The 21,797-nt window shown below is 38.3% G+C and overlaps 1 protein-coding gene across 1 annotated transcript in view; it reads right to left on the minus strand.

Moving 5' to 3' along the window:
• Window positions 1–7,880: 7,880 nt before the first annotated feature.
• SLC36A4 (solute carrier family 36 member 4) overlaps window positions 7,881–21,797 on the minus strand; it is a gene marked incomplete at both ends in the record, with an annotated part of 84,898 nt that continues 70,981 nt past the window's right edge. Inside the window, one exon of the mRNA XM_082278481.1 lies at window positions 7,881–8,188. Coding sequence (XP_082134607.1) covers window positions 7,881–8,188 — 308 coding nt within the window. The remainder of the gene's footprint in view (window positions 8,189–21,797) is intronic.

The raw sequence follows: 21,797 nt of genomic DNA on the forward strand, positions 1-21,797 counted from the left end.
ACAATGATGAGCAGCGTGACTTAGTCTAAAATTGAGAGCCAGGGACAGAGCTAGCCTTGCATTCTGAGCCAGGAAAGATCATTAGATGCAAGGCATAGCAGTGACTTGCAAGAAAATAGCTTAGATAGGAAGAGAACGGGTAATTTTAATAAATATGTATATAAAAATATATTTATTTTTATATATAAAAAGGTCCTTTCAACCAAACTGACATGAGTTCAGCAATTATAATAGAAATATAGAACTTCAAATGACAGAGAATTCACTAAAAAATAGCAAAGTAAGGAATGCCCCAGAGACAGATAGGGTGAAACATTAGGTTGGGAAGACACAAAATTGTCCATGCACTGATCAGCCTCAGGAGAGAGAGCATTCAGATGCAATAACCCTGCAGAGGTAGCATACACACCATGGGTTCTAACAGAAACGAGACAATAAAGAGTTGTCAAGTGAGAGGAAAGTAAGGAGATGAATCTGATCCAACTATCCATGCAATAGTCTCATCAAAGTTTTGGAGATTAAAGTAAAGTACCTGTGTTGTAAAAGCTGTGTACTCTTTCAAGGGTGGCTTGTAAGGCTGATGAGGTGAAAGAGGCCAAGTTCCCATTAATGGACTTATTCCTGTATATAGTTGGGTCATATTTAGTGATAGTAAGTTTGCTGAGCCTTAGACTGACACCTTCTGGAGCCTACAGCAGTAGGAACAAATGGACCCTCCACCTTGTGGGCCAGAATTGCTCCAATAATTTATTATTCAATATGAATCCATTAACGGTAACAATGTCACGGGCTTTGGAGGAGATGGTGTAGCACAAATGACGCTGAAGGACTAACAAATCCTCACAATTATTTTATTAACCCTGAGGAAGTATGTGAAAAGAGCACTGGGCTTTGTTTCCCAGGACTTTGGTTTCTCAGGGCTGGCAGCTGAAACCAACAAAAAAAATGTTCTGTTCTGCAAAATTATTATATTAGATATGAAGATGGTCCAAAAAAAATCAATACACTCTGAAATTTCCAATCATATTTGTATGTCAACATTCAGAGGGCTGGATATATTAAAGATTATTTGAATTTTGGAAAGTTACTGAAAGCTAAAATATAGAACAATCAATTTTCACTAAGTATCTAAGATACGAATGGGAACACTCCCAAAATAAAACTTTGTTTCTGACTGCATATGTAAGAACAAAACTGAAAGGACTTCACTGGCTTCAGTAGTTTGAGCTCACTCATTCAAAGTCAAATAAATCCATCAGGTCAAGAGACAAAGATTGTACAGCATAAATTATCCAGAGACAAAAACACCTCACAAAATGCCACATCCACAAATTTTAAGAAGCAATTGAGCTATTTAAAAACCACTAAAGAAACTATTATCTAAAGTAAAGGAGTGCTGGGGGCACACGTACCTTTTACCTGCAAAATGAGAGAAAGGCCAAAGCTCTGCAGTACAAGGCAATGACACCGAGCCCCAGAGAATCTAGTTTTCTCAGGAAATATGAGGGGGGTCTGTTAGGAGCTGCCACAGCTGGTAGCAGAAAGGAAGTGAGGCCACCACAGCTCCATGTCCAGCACATAGTGAGGCTGAGCACATACTCCTGATAAGCACACGACCATGTGTGTATCCACAACCCCGAGCTGGGGTTTGAGCCAGATAACAGAAGAGACCAATAAGAAGCGGATCCTGTGAGGTGGGATAATGCTTTTTATCATGCCAATGTCCTCCCTTACACAACTGGCTCAGGTGTGAAAACTGCCCTTGGGGGAGGTATTGGGACATTGTCAGGAGTGTGAGTGGAAGCTTCAGCCAAAGTTTATTAAAGAAGCCCTCCCGCTGAGTCACAAGGTGCAGAAAGGACCCCCTTGCTTTCTAAACTCCTTCTCAGAGAGAGGAGCCCAGGCACAGCTGGATTCAGTCCTAGTTCAGTGAGAAGACAAGAGAGACTGCACTGGTCAGGCACGGGGCATGCACGGACTGACACCTGTATTGACCATTCCCTGCTCACATGGGACTGACTGGATCCTTTTATCTCTACATTCATAGAATCATAAAAGGCAGTTTTTTCCAATACACTTTGATTCCTCTCTTCTCCCACTTTCTGTTCCTATCCTAAAATTCCATTACAAGTCCTGTACAAAACCAAAATACAGTTCCCATTTGTCCTACAGGATGCTCCCTGTCCCTTTAAGCAGTAATGCTCTCAGTTTATACAGTGATCCTCAGAGAGGCTCCCCAGTCAACGCTTTTTGATGATTCTCTCACCTGGACCATGGACTGATTGTAGTGCTGTGAAAACCCCAGAAGCAGCCGGGTCGGGGCTCCATTTCTCTGATGAGGATATTTAGGTTCCCCCATTCCTTTGCATTGACAGAGATTGGTCTTTAGCCACACCAAAGGCCCCTGTTCCTTTTCCTTGCCATGCTACAAGACAGGCTCCTCAATCATTTGGTGCAACCTGTGAAACTTGCACCTTTGAAATTAACACTTAACCTGTAAGAATGGGAAACAAGGTAAAATTTCTCTGAAGTGGGGTTCATCCACTCACAATTGTGCCTCTGTGCTCCTTTGTGTCTGTGGAGATGAGTGCTTTGCCATATAACCTTGCAGATTCTTTATCTGTAATTTGAGAGGCACCTCCTTTTGCATGCAGAGAAGCTTGCTGAACTCAAACTCAGAATGTCTACTTCGATGCTGCTTTCTACACCCCAGCTACTGTCTGCGTGGAGTGAATCTATGGAACTGTAAATTGAGATCCAATCCTTAATTGTTAAGAAAAGCATTTTAGGAAAAACAAATGAAACCAAGAGTAAAAAAATGACTGCTATCAGATGCTACTCATCCAAGCATTCTAGGAGATGAAACCTGAGCTACTAATATTGATTACAAACTAATATTTAGACTAGTCTCAGTACATATGTCCAGGGATATAGTCAGCTCACAGATCTACATTACACTAATCAGAACTATGTGGGAGTCTGAAGGGTAACTCAGCTAACTGTGGGCAAAATTCAGACTTCTTGTGTTATGTTAAGATGGTCCAGGATGACCAAAACATCTGTAGATAACACACAGAAACATGGAGAACGTTCTTCTCCCTTCCTGAAATGCCACCAAGATGTTGCAGTGGTTTCTCCCATAGAGAGCATGTGAAAAGTGAACTTCAATAGATGTTGGCTGCATTGCTTGGTTTTCCACCAGAGAACACTTTGACACTTGAGAAACCCATTAAGGAGCAGAAGTACTGATTAATCCATACAGAACCAAATGAATTAAAGCAGAAGAATGGGAGGTCTGACAAGGCTCATAATACATTCCAGCAATTATGAAATGGTAGTGAGTGATGTATACAGCTTCTCTAGACCTTCATCTGGAAACATTTTAAATATAGAATTAATAGAATAAGCATCTTTCCATTATGTTCCTCTTACCTTTCACTCTCCCTAAGATGAACTGAGTGGAATCCTTTAGGCTGTTCATCAACTAATCTCATTCCTCACTTCTAGTCAATAGTTTTCCAACACTTTCCCTTCTTGGTCAATATATTGAGACAGCACTCCATCCTTTCAGATAAGGCCAAGTCCAGAGCAAATATGTAAGGGCTTGTCCAATTTTAAAAAGTCTGGATTTTTCTTTGGGGTTTTCTAAATAGGAACTGGAATTTCAGTGGGAACACCTGCACCTCTTCTTACATTTACAAGTTAAGTTATTTACTAAAGCACCTCTAAAAAGATGTAGAAGCCTAACTTTAACTGTGTCCTCATGAAAACCCTTGGACTGGAGGTGGGATTTTTCAGGAGTATCTACGTGACTTTAAAATGAGATTTATTATCAATGAAAAATAAGCTCTGGAACTTGCCTATGAGTCTCACGCCAGTCACTATTCCTTGGACAACTTCAAAGTTAAATTCTGCATTAGGACAGCTATTTCTTCTACTGATGCAGTAGTGGTGACAGGCAGGTATAGTGGTTTGGTCCAAAATACTCATTACTGTTTACCTTCTGTGAGATAAGAATTCGGAGAAATGCAAAGCAGGCACCAAACTTAAAAGAATATAAAGAAGTTTATTAACAGACCTAAAAGAGGAAAAAAAAAAAATCAAAATCATACCACACCTTCAGATCTCTTCTCGTCCCCCCACCTTTCTCCCTTCTCCCATGTACAATGTAAAAAGACAACCCTTGAGATGTTCAGTCTCTTTACCACTTCCATAATAACCTTTTTCAGCCCATTTAGGAAGAGGAGTCTCTCTTGCCCATGCTATGAAAACATTATCACAACGAGACAGCTGCCCAGGTTGGTTCTCTGCTCGCATGTGAGTCCCTTCCCCCAACTTGCAGCTTTTCCCACAACTGCTTTAGAGGGTCCACTCTTGAAGTTTTTGGGGTAAAATTTTAAGGTTGAGCCATTCAGAAATAAAAGTTCTTTTTACCCATCTCTGGGAACATTTCATCTCTAAGAACAGAGGCCCTTCTCCTTCCCTGGCAGCAAAGGGTCCTCCACATCTTCACCTCTAGGACTATCTCTGGGAGCATCTCTAGGAACGGAGGTTTTCTCCTTTCCCGTTTGGAGCAAAAGTCCTCATCGCTTCCATCTCTCCCTGTTCAAACTTCTTACAAAATCACAGCTGCATCAGCATCTGCCTATCTCAGTGCAGGTGCTTTTGCTCACAAGTTGAATGCTCCACCCCTCATATCTTCATGGAATTACAACGGGATACTCTGATATATCATAGCTTCACAACAGAATTTCAGCTTTAGGCATCTCCTCTTTCTCTTCCCTCAGGTTTTCAGCTCTTCACAGCAGTAAAAGGGTTAATCTCACCTCGGCCTTGCAGCTGTGTGGCTTATCGAAGTGGAGGGGGGGGAGCCGAGCCGCTCCAGCTGCCCACAGCCCTGCTGGTGGACTGGGGCCCATCGGCTCCAGGATGGCCGTGGCCCGGCCCGGCCTGGCCCAAGCAGGGCCTGGCTGTGCCCGCTGGCCCCCACACGGGGCCTGCAGCCACCTGTGCCAGCGCCGGAAACGAGAGAGAGCTTGGGGGGGAGTTTGCCTATTCTTAAGTGTGGATCACAGAGGTGGTCACAACTTTAAGTGGCTTAGAGAATTGTCCATATTCAAACTGGCCAGCTGATAGGTTCTGTCAGGTCCCAGAGGAAGCTGTAAGCACCCTTTTGCAAGAACATCACTTCCGGGACTATGCTTTGCTAACCCATGACAGCAGGATAACACTGAGTTTGCAGGGTAATTTGTAGTTTTATTCATACAGAAGATTTAAGTTTTACAGAACATCAAGCAAACCCACCCACTTTTTTGCCCAATACTTGAGGATGAACAGTTACAGACAAGAAAATTATCCAGTTACCTGTAGTGCAGCTAATGATTAAATTACATTTAAACTGTTAACAATATTATATTGTAAAATATAAGTTCATATACGGTATATAAATACAATAGCTTCCTGCTCCTTGCCAGGAACATAAGCTAATCACACACATTTTGCAGTTTAATTTAGCTTGTGCTAAAGTACATTTCCATCTTAAATATATACCTTAATGTAAACCATACCTAAGAAATCTCTCAGTTTCACTTCCTGCCTCTTAACTTGCAACTAATATTACAGTACTTTAAAAGCTGAACGAACACTCTTATTCAGATGAGGTTTCTGTCAGAATTTCCTCTCTTTCAAATCTTTGGCAATGCTTCACAGGATGCTCTTATTAGTCAGACTGAGTTTTTTACCACATGACATTTTAATCTTATCCAAAGCAGGACACTCTGATTCCTGACTCTTTCTGTCTGAAAGAGCAGGCCATGCAAATGCATTGTATGAGTGTTAAAAAAGCCTACACTGTAGGAGAAAATTCACATTGTGCAAAATATATTCATAAACATTTTAAAGATTCAAAAGATACAACATTGTTAGACTTGGCAGCACTGGCCAGCTGCATAAAAGCACTACTTCATACCTGGTCAGTCGGTGGCCACACACTGCTCTGGAAACCTGTGCCTTGACAGGTTGCGCCATGGTCAGACAGAGCAGGAAGATGTGCATGGCTCTGTATTTGGGCCAGCCTTTCCAAGCTCTGATGGCTAAGATTAGAACCCCCAAACCTATCAAGCTTCTGAACAAGTTATCTGACGTTCACAAGGATATGTTACGTTCACTGGGTAGCACGGTGTAGGCTGTAGGTACCCAGCTCAGGAAATATTCATTGACAGAACCATGGCAGCATTCACTTGCACCTTCCAAAATCACCACCAAACTCTGAACTGGACAAGTCCTTCGGCACCCTCTCAGTGTAGAAGCACCTTCTCAGAGCTGCTCACCAGGACACGATGCAGAACAGATGATATGAATGGACTTCAAAGTCCTTTGTTCTTCCAATACACAAGTAGAAAGATGAAAAACTAACAGGAAAAACAACCTGCATTTAAATCCTCTCAGTCCTATTAAAGATGTTTCTTGTAGAAGTACTTAATGTCAAGTAAAATACTCCCCACAGAGATATATTCTATCAGTGTATAGTGTGTGGGTTAGGTAAGCAACAGATTCACTCTGAAACAGATGGAAACACTGAGATTCAATGTCTTTTAAAACAGCTTAAAGACTATAAAACCTTCAAGATGAAAAGCTGAAGTTACCTTTTTCTTCTCTGCTAACTACCTGTGTTTGCTCCACTGTGGCACCTCCATAAGAAAGGCTGATTCTATGGTATCACACAGGCACAGACTCATCCCTTCCAAGTGCCTGCCAAGTATTTGACTTTGTCCACGCTAAAACCAAAATTAGAGCATTACTCAGAACTACTGCTTGAACAAATACATGCAATTTAAACTACATGCTATAACAAATCCCTATCAGAAATGCCCTCATCAACATGGAGATAAAAGCGCTCATTACAGTCACCAGATGGTAGATGACAGAGAAATATTCTTAAAAGAAAATATAAATATAGCTATATTTAGCAGTATATTACTCTAGCACTGTAATGCCAAATGGTAGATTACCACATGGTAGATTTCTGTGGAATATACTGAAGGCAGGCAAAATATTACATACATTTCTATCTTAATTTGTATTACTACAGTGCAGAGGTTCTGGCATAACATATTTCTTGAGGAAATGTTATGATTAAAAATATTCCTTAGAAAAGTTTGTTTCTTCATAACAGGAATGAGTATGATAAATAGTGTTTTTAGAAAACAAGACCAAAAACAGTGTTTCAACATTTGGAGTGAAAGTCGTCTATGAAGCGTAAGACAGAAAGTCAAATATGAACCCTGAAAATCAGGATTGCACATGGGGTCTCAGCACGCAGGTTTTACTAAACAAAACTAATTTCTACCCAATTACAAACTTATGTACTTACTATTTTTTCTTCCAAAATAGACAAAAGAAGCAAAAATACGTAAAGGGCATGTTAGGTACTACTTAAGGCAGAACATAAGAATGCAAAAATAATTATTATATGTTCCAATAGAAATATAGATATGTAGTCTACAGACTTCTAGCAACAGGTAATAAAAAATACAGTATTTCATACTTTTGTATAGTTGAAATCAATGATAAAGAAATTGTATAAAAAATGGGTCAGGGCAAGAGTTAACCAAAATGTACAAAAATAAACTGCTTATCATGTGTGATGTTGAATGTTTTTGCATGAAAGTAATATTGCTCTGATAAACAACATCTTGTAACTTTCCATTCAAACTCCAGAAGAGATATATAACTACTTTTTTAAAAAATAATGTATTTTCACATGTATATCCTACATCTCTTACAAACTGTACCTCTCTACACAGTACCAGTAGTTGAAAGCAGGTCCTGAGTCAAGAATTTCTTGTTAAGGAACAAAATAGTTCACAGTGCCTGGTTAATTACTTTAGCCCAACCACTAAGTCTGTAGCATTTAAATCTTCAGGAAAGCTCCCTGTTGCATTAGCAAGAACTGTGGATGCAGGATAAATTATTTCTTCAACCGTCACATATGTCCCTGTTAAAAATCCAACAAATCCAATGACAGCTATAAAAACATCTTTGAATATTGTCCACAAACTTAAGTTTTCCTTGTAGAAAGTGAGGATTTCAACCAGAGGTGGCAGAATCAATCCCAGAGTGCTGCTGCTGACAGCTCCGACGAAAGAAATCACCAGGTCTAGGCGAGGGATCAGAACAGCTACAGCACCTAAAGAACAACAGGAGAAACAGTGGCTTCAGAGTCAATATCCTCACAAAAAACAAAACTGCAACAAACACATAATTGAGTGGTTCAGGCTTTTTACAAAGCTTTATCATTCAATATTTTTCCAGCTCCATGTGGTGTGCACTATACAGATGAATGCACGTATTTGTCAGTAACCCACGTCTTTGTGCTCATCTGAGAGATTCAGTTTCAATTCCGAATCTCTGCATGAGCTGGCAGAGCATCAAGTTAAAGTGTTCTTTTACTTACAGGGTAAATAGACTTGGCCTGCAAATCACAGAGAAACGAAAGATATGAAATTGCATGAAGATGTTTTACTTTTTCTGTTGTCACTGATTTTTAGAATGAAAGAATAAAAGCTGAGGAAGAGTAGAAGGGGCTGTTGCATGCTGCCCAGGAGACAGTGGGCAAAAATACATTACTTACAATTAATTTATATAACTAATAATCTAAAAATGACATAAAATTATTGAAAATGAACAAAGCCTGTTGATGGCTTCACAGTCAGACAGTCATTTAAATGACTTTTACCTATGAACTTGAAAAACCTTGGTTTGTACAATTGCATTTAATTTGTAAAATGTCACTGTAATAGTTGCCTAGTTAATTAAATGAGAACTTGGTCCTGCCAAGTGGAGTCTGAACACAAGGTCCACTAAGCCCTTTGAGCATGGCCAATCTCACCTCCTGAAACTACATTTATCGGAACAGAATCCATCATGTTGGACCAGTTCTGGTTTTAACTGCTTTGGCTGGCAAGGTACCCTAGTATTAACTCAGATACACCAGTTGTCATGTCATGTTTTCAGTCCTGTCTTAGAAAACAGCTTACAAAAGCCTCTATATGACCCCTGTATGTGGTGGAAATGTCTTTTTTCCCCTTCCATGAATATATTGCCTTCTAGCTATTACACATTAGCATAAACACCCACAGCATCAGCCTGTTTGCACCCTTCCATCACATCTCATCAAGACAAAGAAGCAATCATGAAGAAAGGGGGAGGGGAAAACAGGTGTAGGAGCCACCAGCACACAAAAAATGCTATGTAATATGTTTTGGTTCTTCCATAACTCTCTTCTTAACTCTTAAGCAAAAATAAAAGCATATTTGGCTTTAGAGCAATTTCACTGACCATATGTTATTCAGACAGTGTTTATGGCATAAACAAATGGAACAAGAAGGAAGGAGATTCCCACATAACATGTGAGGATGAAAACTAGAAGGTGTTTATTAGCTTTATAATGTATAACTATGAAGTTGTGCTTTCTATTTGCAGAGCATCTTTGCTGTGGGCTGAATGGCACCAGCTGCATCAAATTCTGATATACTGTGATTATGAAAAGCAACATCTCAAATGATGTTCCTGTTGATGTTCTCTACTGAGAATAACTTGGGGAAAACTGCATTGGAAAATACACTCAACATTCACTTACAGAACAACAGTTGTCCACTGCTACCTGGCAACTGTTTGCTATACATCTTAATGAAACTTGTAACTACAGAGCTCTCACATGAAAAAGAGCTAAGACTAAAATGTATAAGTCTGCAGAGGGATGGTGGATTCTCCAGCCCATCCGATTTGAAAGGAACATATCATGCACAGATCTGCCAAAAAAAAATCAATTAACTTTTTCCTGCTTGACATGACTATAGTTTATTAATACTTTGGGATTCTACAGAGATATTAAAGGCACCATTTGGCCAAAGGAAGCTTGGGCAGAGACAGAAGTGCAAACCTTAGAAAGACCCTGGCACTCAAAAATAGGTAAGACAAGTTCTTTTATCCCACTGTTAGGATGGACCTACTCAATGCCAAACAGTTTCTTCTGTTACATGATATGACATTTAAAGACTGGAAATGTCACATGTTTATGCATTTTCCAGGAGAAAGCTGAATGAAATGAGGAAGGAATTATGCCAAAGTTAATAAAACCAAATACCCACCATTGTAACTTTTGCAGCCGTAAAAGTTCAAGCCATAAAAGTAGACACCGGAAATGCCCACACAACACAAGATGAGCACTCAGACCAGACTGGCAAGTGTGATACTTACACAGCCATACACAGTCCAAAAGCAATTGAAAAGTGTAGCTGAAGTGTATTTGCAATGTCTAGTAAAACTCTCAGCTAATGACTATGTTGAATGTGTTGTTATGAAGTAAAAGAGAGGGCTGCACACTTATTATCTTGCCAATTTAATAGATGTAGTGGGTGTATTCATTAAATATAGATTTTAAACTTCTGTAATAGACCTCTTTCAGTTTCACATGTGTCCAGAGTTTAGAAGGCACTCATTAATTTAAAGTTCATAGTTTTGATTCAAACACTCTGCTTTATTAAAATAATGAGATTATGTTTCATATTTTTAATTGGAAAAAATCCAACTGTAGTTTGTAATTGCTTCAAGTTACAGAAAAACAAAATGCTGCGTGTTGGTTTGAATCTCATCAAATGTTTGTCTGAGTCATACAAATTTGTATGAATCTGGATACTGCTGTGGGAGGAAGTTTGGAAAAGTGTTTCAAGGTTTTAATTAGTATCCTATTTACTCCCTAACAAGCCAAGAGAAATACAATGCATGCTTATTACCTACCAAAGAATGTATTCAAGAGTTAAGAAAGAGCTCCTTTTTCCAGAAGTAAACACGGGGCATTCCTACAGGTAGGGAGCCTAGTTTTCCCAGCCATGTGTAGGTTTCAAAAATACAATGTCAAGGAGAAATTCTGATCCTTTATCAGCAGTCATGAAACCTTCTGGTTTGGAAGCTCTGGGAATCTCAGCTGAAGAAGTAAGTTCTACATCAATAATAAGACACTTTTTTTGGTCAACAGTTAAATTGTCTTTAGACTTGAATAAAAGAGTGAGGGCCATAGGAGCAAAGCATTCTGCAGAGATAACTAGAGGTAGCATCATATTGCTTCTACCTTAAACACTGCAGTCTAATCTCAAAAACTACAACTCATGGCTTCTCCAGCCTCCCTCAGCTATGTAGTCCCACATTTGTGTCACCTGATGCTTTTTGAGGGGAGGAATGCTACAGTACAATGTTTAGATTTTCTTAAGGGACGTAACACCACAGTGGAAAGACACACTTAATTTTATTCTCTTTGTTTTGTAGTGTAGCTTTTTTTACAATTTTTCCTCCTTGTTACAGAATCAGCATATCACTCGCCAGACTTGCTTGCTAAGAGGTAATTCCAGTGAGATCGCTGGTGAAAAACAGTTTTGCCATCTCCACCGTACCTAAGTGCGTTATACCTGCAGATGAAGTCAAATATGTGATTACCATATTCCAATACTTCCTCCAGTAATCAAATATTAAGCTACTTTATTTCTATCAGGAAGTAATGCATATACCATGCTAAATCCTTGAGCAAGGTGGGCACAGTTCTAATTGGGATCTATGGATCCAAGTAAAGATTGAATAGAACTTTGGTCCTACCCATACATAGTTCAAAAAAAGCAAAGCATATTATGACTTCATCAGGACACTTTAATCACAGAGCTCACTTAAAAAGCCCTTTTTTTCCATATTTCTAGTAGGACTTAATTAATTTATAAGCATCTTTAGGAAGCCAGAAACGAATTCTGAAATTTAAAAGGCTAATAATAATGATAATTTCTACTATATTTTCCTTTTGATCAATAATAAAGCTGTTTAATATCTCTTCACTAAAATCATTAAAAGAAATTGTTTTTCTGATAATACCAGATTTCAGATTTTATCTAGGTATTCAAACACAATTCTGACAAAAAAATAGGTCAGTGGTATTTTAACGTTTCATCTGAAAAAGAAGAAGTAATACATACGTTACCAGATCAGTAGTATGGCCCAAGTAAATTGTCCTAGAAACAGGTTTTATAAATATGCACAGTCAAAAAGATTGGGAGCTTCTTAAGTACAAAAAAGTTGGATAATACTAGGGAGTAGTAACTTCACACAGTTGAAAAGCAAAATAATTGTCTCATAAAGTAACATACAACCAGTTCTCTTCAAAGGCAGAGACAGTGCTGAGGCAGTCCCTGTCCTGCAGGAAGCCAGCACACCCCAAATTTACTCTCCATTTGTACCACTTTTCCAGGACCAGAATAGCAGACTACAATATTGATGTATAAAGATGGCTGTCTGACATCCATACAACTTTCCTAAACACAAAGCAAGACTGTATTTTTAGCAGATAGATGTCTATGATATGGCAGAGAAAGGGTCCCTTATGGGAGTTAAAACTGCTTAAATTAAATGTTTGGCAAAGAATTCTGTTTGTAGGTAAAATAGCAATTAAAAATACCAGCCTGAATCCTCCCCTTCCTACTCTAATATCCCAGGCTGCGCTCTCTCCATCTTTCTTTAGCACAGTAGTGCTCAGCCATTCAATCTGCCATCCTCTTCTTCCCTTCCCCCTACTGCAGTGTTTCCTGGATCCCCTTCCTTAATGCAGCACATTCATATTTTCTTCCAGCTCCCTCCTCCTTTTCTGCAACACTCCCCTCCACATTGCCCAAGTTGTTTTTTTTCTTTTATCTCCTGTGAAAATGGAAAAACATTTCTCTGATATGGACTGCCCCAGAAGGCTCAGCCAGTTTGGCTACACAGAGTTTACACATGAAGGCTGGACAACTGGCAAGTCAAGATATTTCCATCCTTTCAAATTCTACATCACAATTAAAACTATTCTCCTTTTAAAAATAAATGTCAAAATCTAACAAAATTTTGTATTTCCATGAAAAGTTGCTCATGAAAATTAATAAAAAATAATGCCTTCTCTGAGAGTTCCACAGTGTGGAACTGTGTTTTGATACATATGTACAAAGAAATGTGAGACCAAGTAGAAAGTGTTACCAATCTGCAGATAAACCAATGCAAATAATAACTTAAAAACATTTGTGAATAATTTACATATTGATAGATGCAGTTTTAAAAAAAGGATTTTAGATAAAGATCCTGGTATTATCTAATTGCAAATTAGAATTTTACTTTTTTTTTTTGCCAGAAATTATAATTAATGTAGGGCTTTAGTTGGTGTTTGTTTCAGCTGTTCTTTGAGACATTAAAAGACTGTAAGATACATACAGAAGATAATTTTTTTAAAAGCTATTTAGATTGTCTTCACTGAAAGTAATTTTCTTAACCCAATTTCCTAAAAAGCATACTTTTAAATATGCTCAATCAGAAAACCAAAACTAAACAGGAAAAAGAACAAAGCAGAAGACAGATTGCAGTCATACTATGAGGTGACAAATTCTACTTGCACATTGAAGAGAAAAAGAGGGACAGCTTGCACATAGGACAACCACACACATCATCTAGTTTTGGCTTTATTCCCTTTGGAATGAGAAACTCCTTCATCATTATCTTCCTGCAACATACCGTATGAGGAACAGAAACATAAAGTACTTCACATCACTTGCCCTCACACTACACCACCATGTTTATGATTGCTTTGTCCTGTCATAGTAGGAAAGAGCAGACTCTCACAGGAGAAGATGGTTTCAATATCCTTATCCTTCACAAGGAGAGGTGACACAGGACGCTGCCTCGACACACAGCAGGGCCCTGCTCAGGCAGTGGGCAGATTCATCCCTTCCCCAGAGCCCTCCACTTTTCTCAGACATGTAAATAAATTCGGTTTTTACAGCACTTTGCATCCAAGACTACAAAGCTGTTCACAAAAAGGTTTTTATTATTTTTATTCCTGATGCAGAAAGACACATGAAGAATGACATCAGACCAAAGATTTATCAGCAGCATTGAGTCCCGTCTCCTTACCAGGCTACTTAAAATACCTACAACCAGGGCAAAGGACTGGCACGTACCACTGGTATGAGACACCTGTTTCAAGGCAGCATTCCCCCCACGCTCCACTAATAAAATCACTCCCCTCAAGTTGTCTGTGCTTTACGCAACCCCAAAAGTCAGGCAGTGTAGTCTGTTCAGATTTCAGCTTCCACAACCTGCACCTATTTTAAGCAGAATACAGTGCCACAACAATCCTATGCAGGAGGAGGCTGTGTGAGCAGGTTTAGCTTCACAGGGACAGGGATGAAGCAGCAGTGACACAGCTATGAGGCCATTCTTCCCCTTCTCCTCGGGACCACCCAGACTGACTTACCTCTCCGAGCCAAATGTCCAAGTGGTAATTAATGAACTGCTTGGCCTCCTCATCCTGTTCTGTCTGCCCCCATCAGATCTCCAGAATTAATGTATTTTCACTAAGCACCCCCCTTGCATGGTGACACACCAAGAAAACCAGGCTGTGAGAGGCCAAGGAACCTCCTTGATATTGCAGTTTGTCTAGAGCTGCAGTACCAAGTGATCTCATAAAACCAGCAAGCAGACGTGCTTGGCACAGCACATGTGAGGTAGGTGTAAATGTATTTGACCATTTAGTTAGCTACAGTCCATGTGGTCGCAAATGGCACCTGTTTTAGGCTGTTAGATCTGAAGCATTTCATTTATTCATTTGTCTCTGCAGTAAATTCATTTGAGCTTCACTGCTGATACTTTATCATACAAATCTTTTTAGACATTCTTCAGTGAAATAATGCAACTGGCTGGTAACACGCAGCTGGATTCAACAAATGAATGTAGAGCATGCAGCAAAACTCATTAATACTGAACTCCAAATGGATGATCCTAGACCATTAGAGTACTGACACTTCCCACTGGCAGTCACTCTCCTTCTGGTTCTATGGACTCACCAGAAATGAGTCCACAATTGAACTTTTGTCCTCTTTGTCTCTGTCTCTCAAAATAATCTGCTCTGAGACAGCTGAAAGGTTTCCAACAGCACAAGCAAAAATTAATGTTTGCTTATCCAAGGACAAGACTGTTTTTGCTACAGAGAGCAGAGGTGAAGAAAAGAGTCGAGAGGAGTGGTTAAGCCTTGAAGAGCTGGCCATGCTGCTTCTAAATGATGCTAAAAAGTTGTATTTTCTAATATTCACCATTATCACTTCATATTCCCCAATCTTTCTCTTGGATGCACTGTGTATATCAAGCTATCCCATAGGTAAGTAGGCAGGGATACATGGCTGCTAGTTTGTTGTCTCATAACAAAAGCAATAATAAACTTAAATAATTTTGTATTAAAATTTTTATATTAAAAAGTTTGTTTTTCCATTACCCTTGAAAATAAAATTTTCATTATATACCTTTTGATTACTACATAAAGTGAGAAATAATGTGGTGAAGATGAAATTGAATATACTTAGCTTTAATCTCAAGCCAATATACTAAATACATAAATATGAAGGAGAAACATTGCCAAAGACACCTTTAGGAATAGTAAAAATTACTTATCTTTATCCTTCAATCTTCTTTTCCTATTTCATAATAAAATTTTACATTTCTTTAATAAAGATAATTGAAGAAACAGATGATTAAGACGACAAAAAGTATCTCTTCTTTTGGAATCCTTTTGTTATAATAGAATCCATCAGGGTGGTATAAATTCTAGCAATCATGTCAGGTAAATTATTTTCCCTAATCACCATCTAAGGACTAAACAATATATTAAGTAACAGAATAAGTTAGCTCTCCCTCCTCTCACCAAGTATGAAAAGAAATGACATAACAAGGAGAATGTGTTCTGAATAACCTGAAAAAACTGAGTCTCTAACCCATGTTTTGGGGGAATGAGGGATTGTTTATATGTGCTACAGCTTCCACCAGCAGGAACATATTAATTTACAGAATTTCCAAACAAGAAAGCCTACCAGACCAGTTTGCTTAATGAGGGAACTCATGACAGAGCTGTGTACTAAGAAAAAACATATAGAGATTTAAGTGAGGACATACTACAAAAGAAATTTAGAAACATCACATGGACAAGTCTGGATGGTCTCAGGAAAGGCAAAATTCTACTAAACAGAGACATTTAAGGGATGCTACAGGCAAAAGGAAAAGCTTTTACAACCACACTGATAACAAAAGGCTGAAGAAGGAAAGTGAGCCTGCTACTGGATGGGGTGTGGGATTTAGTACACTCAGCAAAGGCTGAGGTATCCAGTGCTGCCTTTGCCTCAGTCAGCCTCCCAGTCCCTGGTATCAGTGAGAGACCTCAACAAGAAGAATTTCCATCAGGAGATGAAGATTGAATCGGGGATTATTTGAGACAACTCAAACTATAAGGACATACAGAACATGAAGGGCTGCATTCAAGAGCGTTGAAGAGAACTGACCAATGTCCTTCTAACACCACTCTGTATTGTCTTTGAAAAGTCATGGAATTTGGGGGAGATCCCTGGTGACAAAGGAAATTAAATGTTGTCAAGAAAGGCCAGAAGAATAATATAGGGAAATACAGGCAAGTCATATTTACTTTAGTCCTTGGAAAAATCATGGAGCAAGTCACCTTGGTGCATATTTCAGGGCACATGAAGGAGAAAAGGGTATTTGGGAACAGAAAATTAATGGATTTATTTAGGATAAATCATGTCTGACCATCCTGATAGCCTTCTTTGATACAATATCTGGATTTATAGATGAGAGGAGAGCAGTAGATGTCATTTACCTTAATTTTAGAAAGGTCTTTGACACTGTCTGCCAGAATATTCTTGTATCTGGATGGAGGGAAAACAGGTAAAAAACTTCACTCTACCACACAATAGTTGTTAATGGGTTGTGCTCTACCTGGAGGCTGGTAAAAATCCTACAGCTAGTAGGGAAAGTAAAAGCTTCCTGTAACTGATAAAAACATGAAATAATTGTTTAAGATTACATGAATTATGTTCTTTAAACCTAGAAAATGATAATGCACTCACTACAATACTAGTATCTAAAAAAGTCCCTGTATTACAAAGTACCAGTGCTGAAAGTGAGCTGACATCACATTTAAGTAAACATTAATTTACATCATTAATTTTTAATCCTGATTCAAAACTGGATTGAATTTGATATTTTAACACTGATTACTTCACAGTATTTTCATTTCTTATGCAAAATGGCTTAAAAATGTATTAATTCCTGCTTATTGATAACTTCAGATTACACATCATATTATTTAAGTAGCAGCAGTGCTAAGTACTCTACAAGACAAATGCTTTATTCCACAGAGAAATTTTAGCCTTTTTCAAATGGGAAGCCACGCTCTGATTTCACACAATGTTAAAAGCTTTTCACAAAAAGCAAATGCATGGATTCTCATGTCGTTTTTAAGTGTCTAAATTGGCCTACTCATTTTGGGCTGTGAAAATGCAGAGGTTTTGGGTATGATTAGCATCTATAGCATACGGCATGTACTCAAATAACTTGCGAGCTTGCTGCAACGTATCAAAAGTAAATTTAAAAATAATGCCCTTAAAAAAATAGCAATCACTAACAATCACACTGCAGTGGGATGACCGATGCATTTCCAAAATAATGCTTTGCAACAGCTGGTGTCACAGGCATGGGCTGGTTAAAGCCTGCTGTGTTGATTGATGATATAGAAACAAGAAGCTGCCAAGAGCCTTGGCTTCCTGGGGAGGAACACGTGCAGTAGCTGGTTGAGGTTCAGCTTGCTGTGTTGACAGGCTTAGGCAGATTAAGTACTGAATTACGGTCCGCAGTCCAAATCCATCAAAAAATGCAGTCATCTGCAGATGGTTTTAGTCTTAATTTGTTGGTATTTCACCTCACAAAATGAAGTTCAAAGAGAGCAGTTTGCTTCATCACATGGGTGAACTCGCCTCCAGTTCAGCACAGGGAAACTGAGGCACAGCTCATGTCTGGAGCACTGTCCTCTCCCAGCATCCCATCAGCCGTGCTTGCTGCAGGCTGGGGCTTCCTGCACAGGTCATGCTTTGCCACATGTCTGGGAACACTCACTGCATGCTAGGCATGCCCAAGGGTCACCCTCCTAGGCATTCTTTCCTAGTTTTTTGTGACCCAAGTAAATCAATACCCAACAGAAATACCTGATTGCATATGAGAAGCCTGCACCAACACACACTATCCTTTATCTGTAATTTTCAAAGAGCTGACCATAATCTTTTCACCTTGATGGGAGAGGGGAAATAATGACTTAGTGCTTACTGCAGTAACACAGGAATAGGGGAACTCAGGTTGGATGTGCTCCTCAAAGGACTGAGGTTTAAGTCCCAAACACTGGGGTTTTACCTACAAAATTACCTTTCAAATATTTTTTTCTAAATAAGGAACTGGGCATATATTGTATGAGAAGACACTTTTTTTCTGGCTATCCTCAAATGCTTTGCATTCTGTTTTAGGGATAGGTTTTTTTCCCATACCAAACTCTACTTTTGGTAATGCTTTTTAGTGGACAGTGAAAGGATAATGTGTAAACATACTTTATAAAACAGTATGAACTCCTGCAGAATAAAAGGCAATACTAAATATCAAGTGCAAGATATTACTTTATTATAATGCCATTTTTTAACTAGCAGGCATTAGAGTCACCACATCAACTAATAAAGCCAACAAAAAAAATCTTCAGAGTACGTAATAATACCTCCATACTTTGATACAAGTACTCTTACTTGCCTTAATTAAAATTTATTTGAATATCCTTGTGGAAATTATTATGTACATTTGCTGTCTGTGGTCCTCATATTACTAAAAAAATAAGTTACAATTAGTTGCAAACTAGCTAAAAATAAAAATTAGCTGTAAACCAGCAAAGAGAAAAGGTAAATTCCAGTATGTTTGAAATTTATCAACCCCCTAACTTTTTACTGTCCTAAAAATGCCTGCAGTGACTTCATTGTTAGCTCTGCATCACACTGTTATTTATAATGTAAAATTCAAATCTAGAGTAATTTTGTAAAACAAAATTAACCTTGAGGGGTAAGTATAGGAAAGATCTTACACTAGTTTGGTGTTCCCAAAACACTGATCTGGATGTTGGAGCACTGTTTTACTCTCAACCTAGACTGAGGGAGCAGTTTATTCCTTGCCAAGAGCTTTGTAAATATTGATTTAAGGATGTGATTATAACCATGGAGTTAAAATATTGATCTACCCATTGTCAGTGTAAGAATCAATTTAGAAAACAAGTGGAACACAAAATTGCCACGAGTTTTTTCAATTAGAAGAGATAATACTGCTGTTCATAAATCAGATGAGCAAGAATTTAATTCGTTTTCCTCTGGGAAAAAGTCATGAAAGAAACAAGAAAATGGAACAATGAAAATACTCACAAGAGAATGGTATCATCGAATGGTATCAGAATGGCCTAAGAGGATTTCCACCATAAATAAAAGGACAAAAAACTATAGTAGATCTGGATTTAATTAAAAGGGGGTTTATGATAAGGTAGATCAGTATTGACTGTTGGTTTCTGGGCATAAACAAAAACTGATGGTTGGATCATCCTGAATATAAACATCACGTCACAGAAAGAAACCCTATTTTATAGGTTAGGCACAGCTGAACACCACAGAGAATTTAGAGAACTGTTAACATGGTCAGACAACACAGCAGGTCAAAACTTTGCTCTTGGTGTCACAAACAAATATCCATACCTCGATGGTAATGCTTAGTATTTGTTTTAATGAAAGTTTAGTGGTTTACCCCATGGATGGAAATACTCAGTATGTTTACTGGGTAATTATAATTAATTAACAAAATACTTTTTAACTGTTTAATTTTATAAGATGTGGTTATGTAATTTACATGCATCATATAATATTGATTACAGTTCATCATAAAAATAATACTTCAGATACTGTATGAAAACTCAAAAGGTATAGGAAGAAATTCTGTACTTAACAGCACCAAATATGGACAGATTAGGAACAGGTCTATGAGATCCTTTCCCGAGGACCTTGAAGGATCTCTTACAAATGAAATGAAGAGTAGTTTTTGTACTAAGGAATGTTCTGATTTTATGCCTCCCTTTTGTTACCACAAGGTATCTCACGCACTCTCAAGATAAGCAATTCTTTTTGGATGAGACAAATCACTCAATAATTACAGTGCAAAAAAATTAAGTCCTTCAATGAGGAGAAAGAGAAAATGGGAAGGTTTTATCCATCCCTCCTTCTCATGGCATGACTTTAGCAAGTATATCCATACAAGCAGGTCATACAGCCATTTCTAAGCATCTTCCTCTTTGGAATGAGTTGCAGTATTTCAGTAAGGCAGGGGAAGGAAAAACACATAAAAAACCTAAATAAAGCAATAATGCAAAAACTGTAACACCACAAGGATTTAATTAATTTAAATATGCTGTATATCTTTTCTTTTTTTCCTTTTTTTTTTCTAACATTTTAAAGCTGCCTTTACTATGACCAGCAATCTTTAAAGTCCAAACTCTGCAGTCTAGTGCAATCATTATAATCAATCCACAGAGGACTTAATTCTCACACAGTTCCATCGGTATCTCAAGACTAAGAGTTTGGTGCTTACTACACATGGTAAGGGTGGAAGAAACAAAACAAAATAAAGATTAAAAAATTGCTAATTTTGGCCAAACACAGTTCAGAAGGCACAATAACCTGCTACCACTCAGCAACCTCTCTCCAATCCTTTAAAAACAAGGCAGACATTTGAAAGCCTTTGTGAGGATCAGCTCATCAAGCCATGAATCATGAGTAACACTCAGGCATCATTAATATTCTAGCTCTTATGCTGATTTGAAGCACTAGCAAAGAAAATGCCTGGAGTGACTAATTCCAGCTATGAAGTAATTTTTTAAGAGACAACTGAAAGCAAAGCAATGTTTCACCATTATTGAAAAAGAGACGCTAGGATGCAGGTATACACACCAGCAGAAAAGTTATACTTTGATGGCCCTGAGTATTTTATTTATTTCTGTTTTCAATATACAGTGAAAACCTCTCAAACATTTTCAAGGAATACTTTTGCTACCTTGCAATTTTCAAAACACTTACTTGCAACCTGCTTATCACTTGTGGTACCTTAAAAGAACTCTGTACATTTGGGTCTCTGCAAAATAATCTATCTATGCTTGAGGGAAAATGTATTTCCTCATCAATAAATTAGGAAAGTATTTTGAAAATAAGTTGCAACCCAACTTCGCAGCACTGTCCTGCTGGGCCTCATTTTAAGAGACTTCCAATCAATTTCTGATTCTTTTTTTCACTCAGTATACATTAATAATGGTATTTAGCTATTCAAATTTTAAATGCTCTCTCAAGTTAACCTAGAAATGCAGATGGGTAAGAAGAGTTTTCACACATTTTTACATGAGCTCACATCTTTTGTGTGATGCTGACTGCACTTCCCTGCCTCCCCTGGGAAAGCAGAGGTTGCTCTTTAGCAAGTAGTGCTGCTACAGAAATGCAATCACTGACTTCCTATCACTCTTAAATTTAGATAAAATCCTACCTAAATGCTCCCTGTCAGTTGAGTGATCTCCGGAGTGCCACACACACACATAGCAAACAGAAGTATGAGGCAGTTCTCCAGTGAATTCTCCACATGGACAGAATCCATAGCAGGGAATTCAATGGACCACAGTTTGTCACTGGAATCACAGGCCAGTATCTTGCTAGTCTACTTGTAGGTAGAAAAAAAAATTACCACTAGAAAATCAAAACAAAATGTCTACAATTTGTAAATGTAAAATGTACCTGGAGATGCTTAGCTGAATTATTTCCTTCTTGCTCAGTAGTCAAATCTTCCCA

The sequence above is a fragment of the Coloeus monedula genome (assembly GCF_965178545.1).
Source record: "Coloeus monedula genome assembly, chromosome: 3".
NCBI classification, from domain to species: domain Eukaryota; kingdom Metazoa; phylum Chordata; class Aves; order Passeriformes; family Corvidae; genus Coloeus; species Coloeus monedula.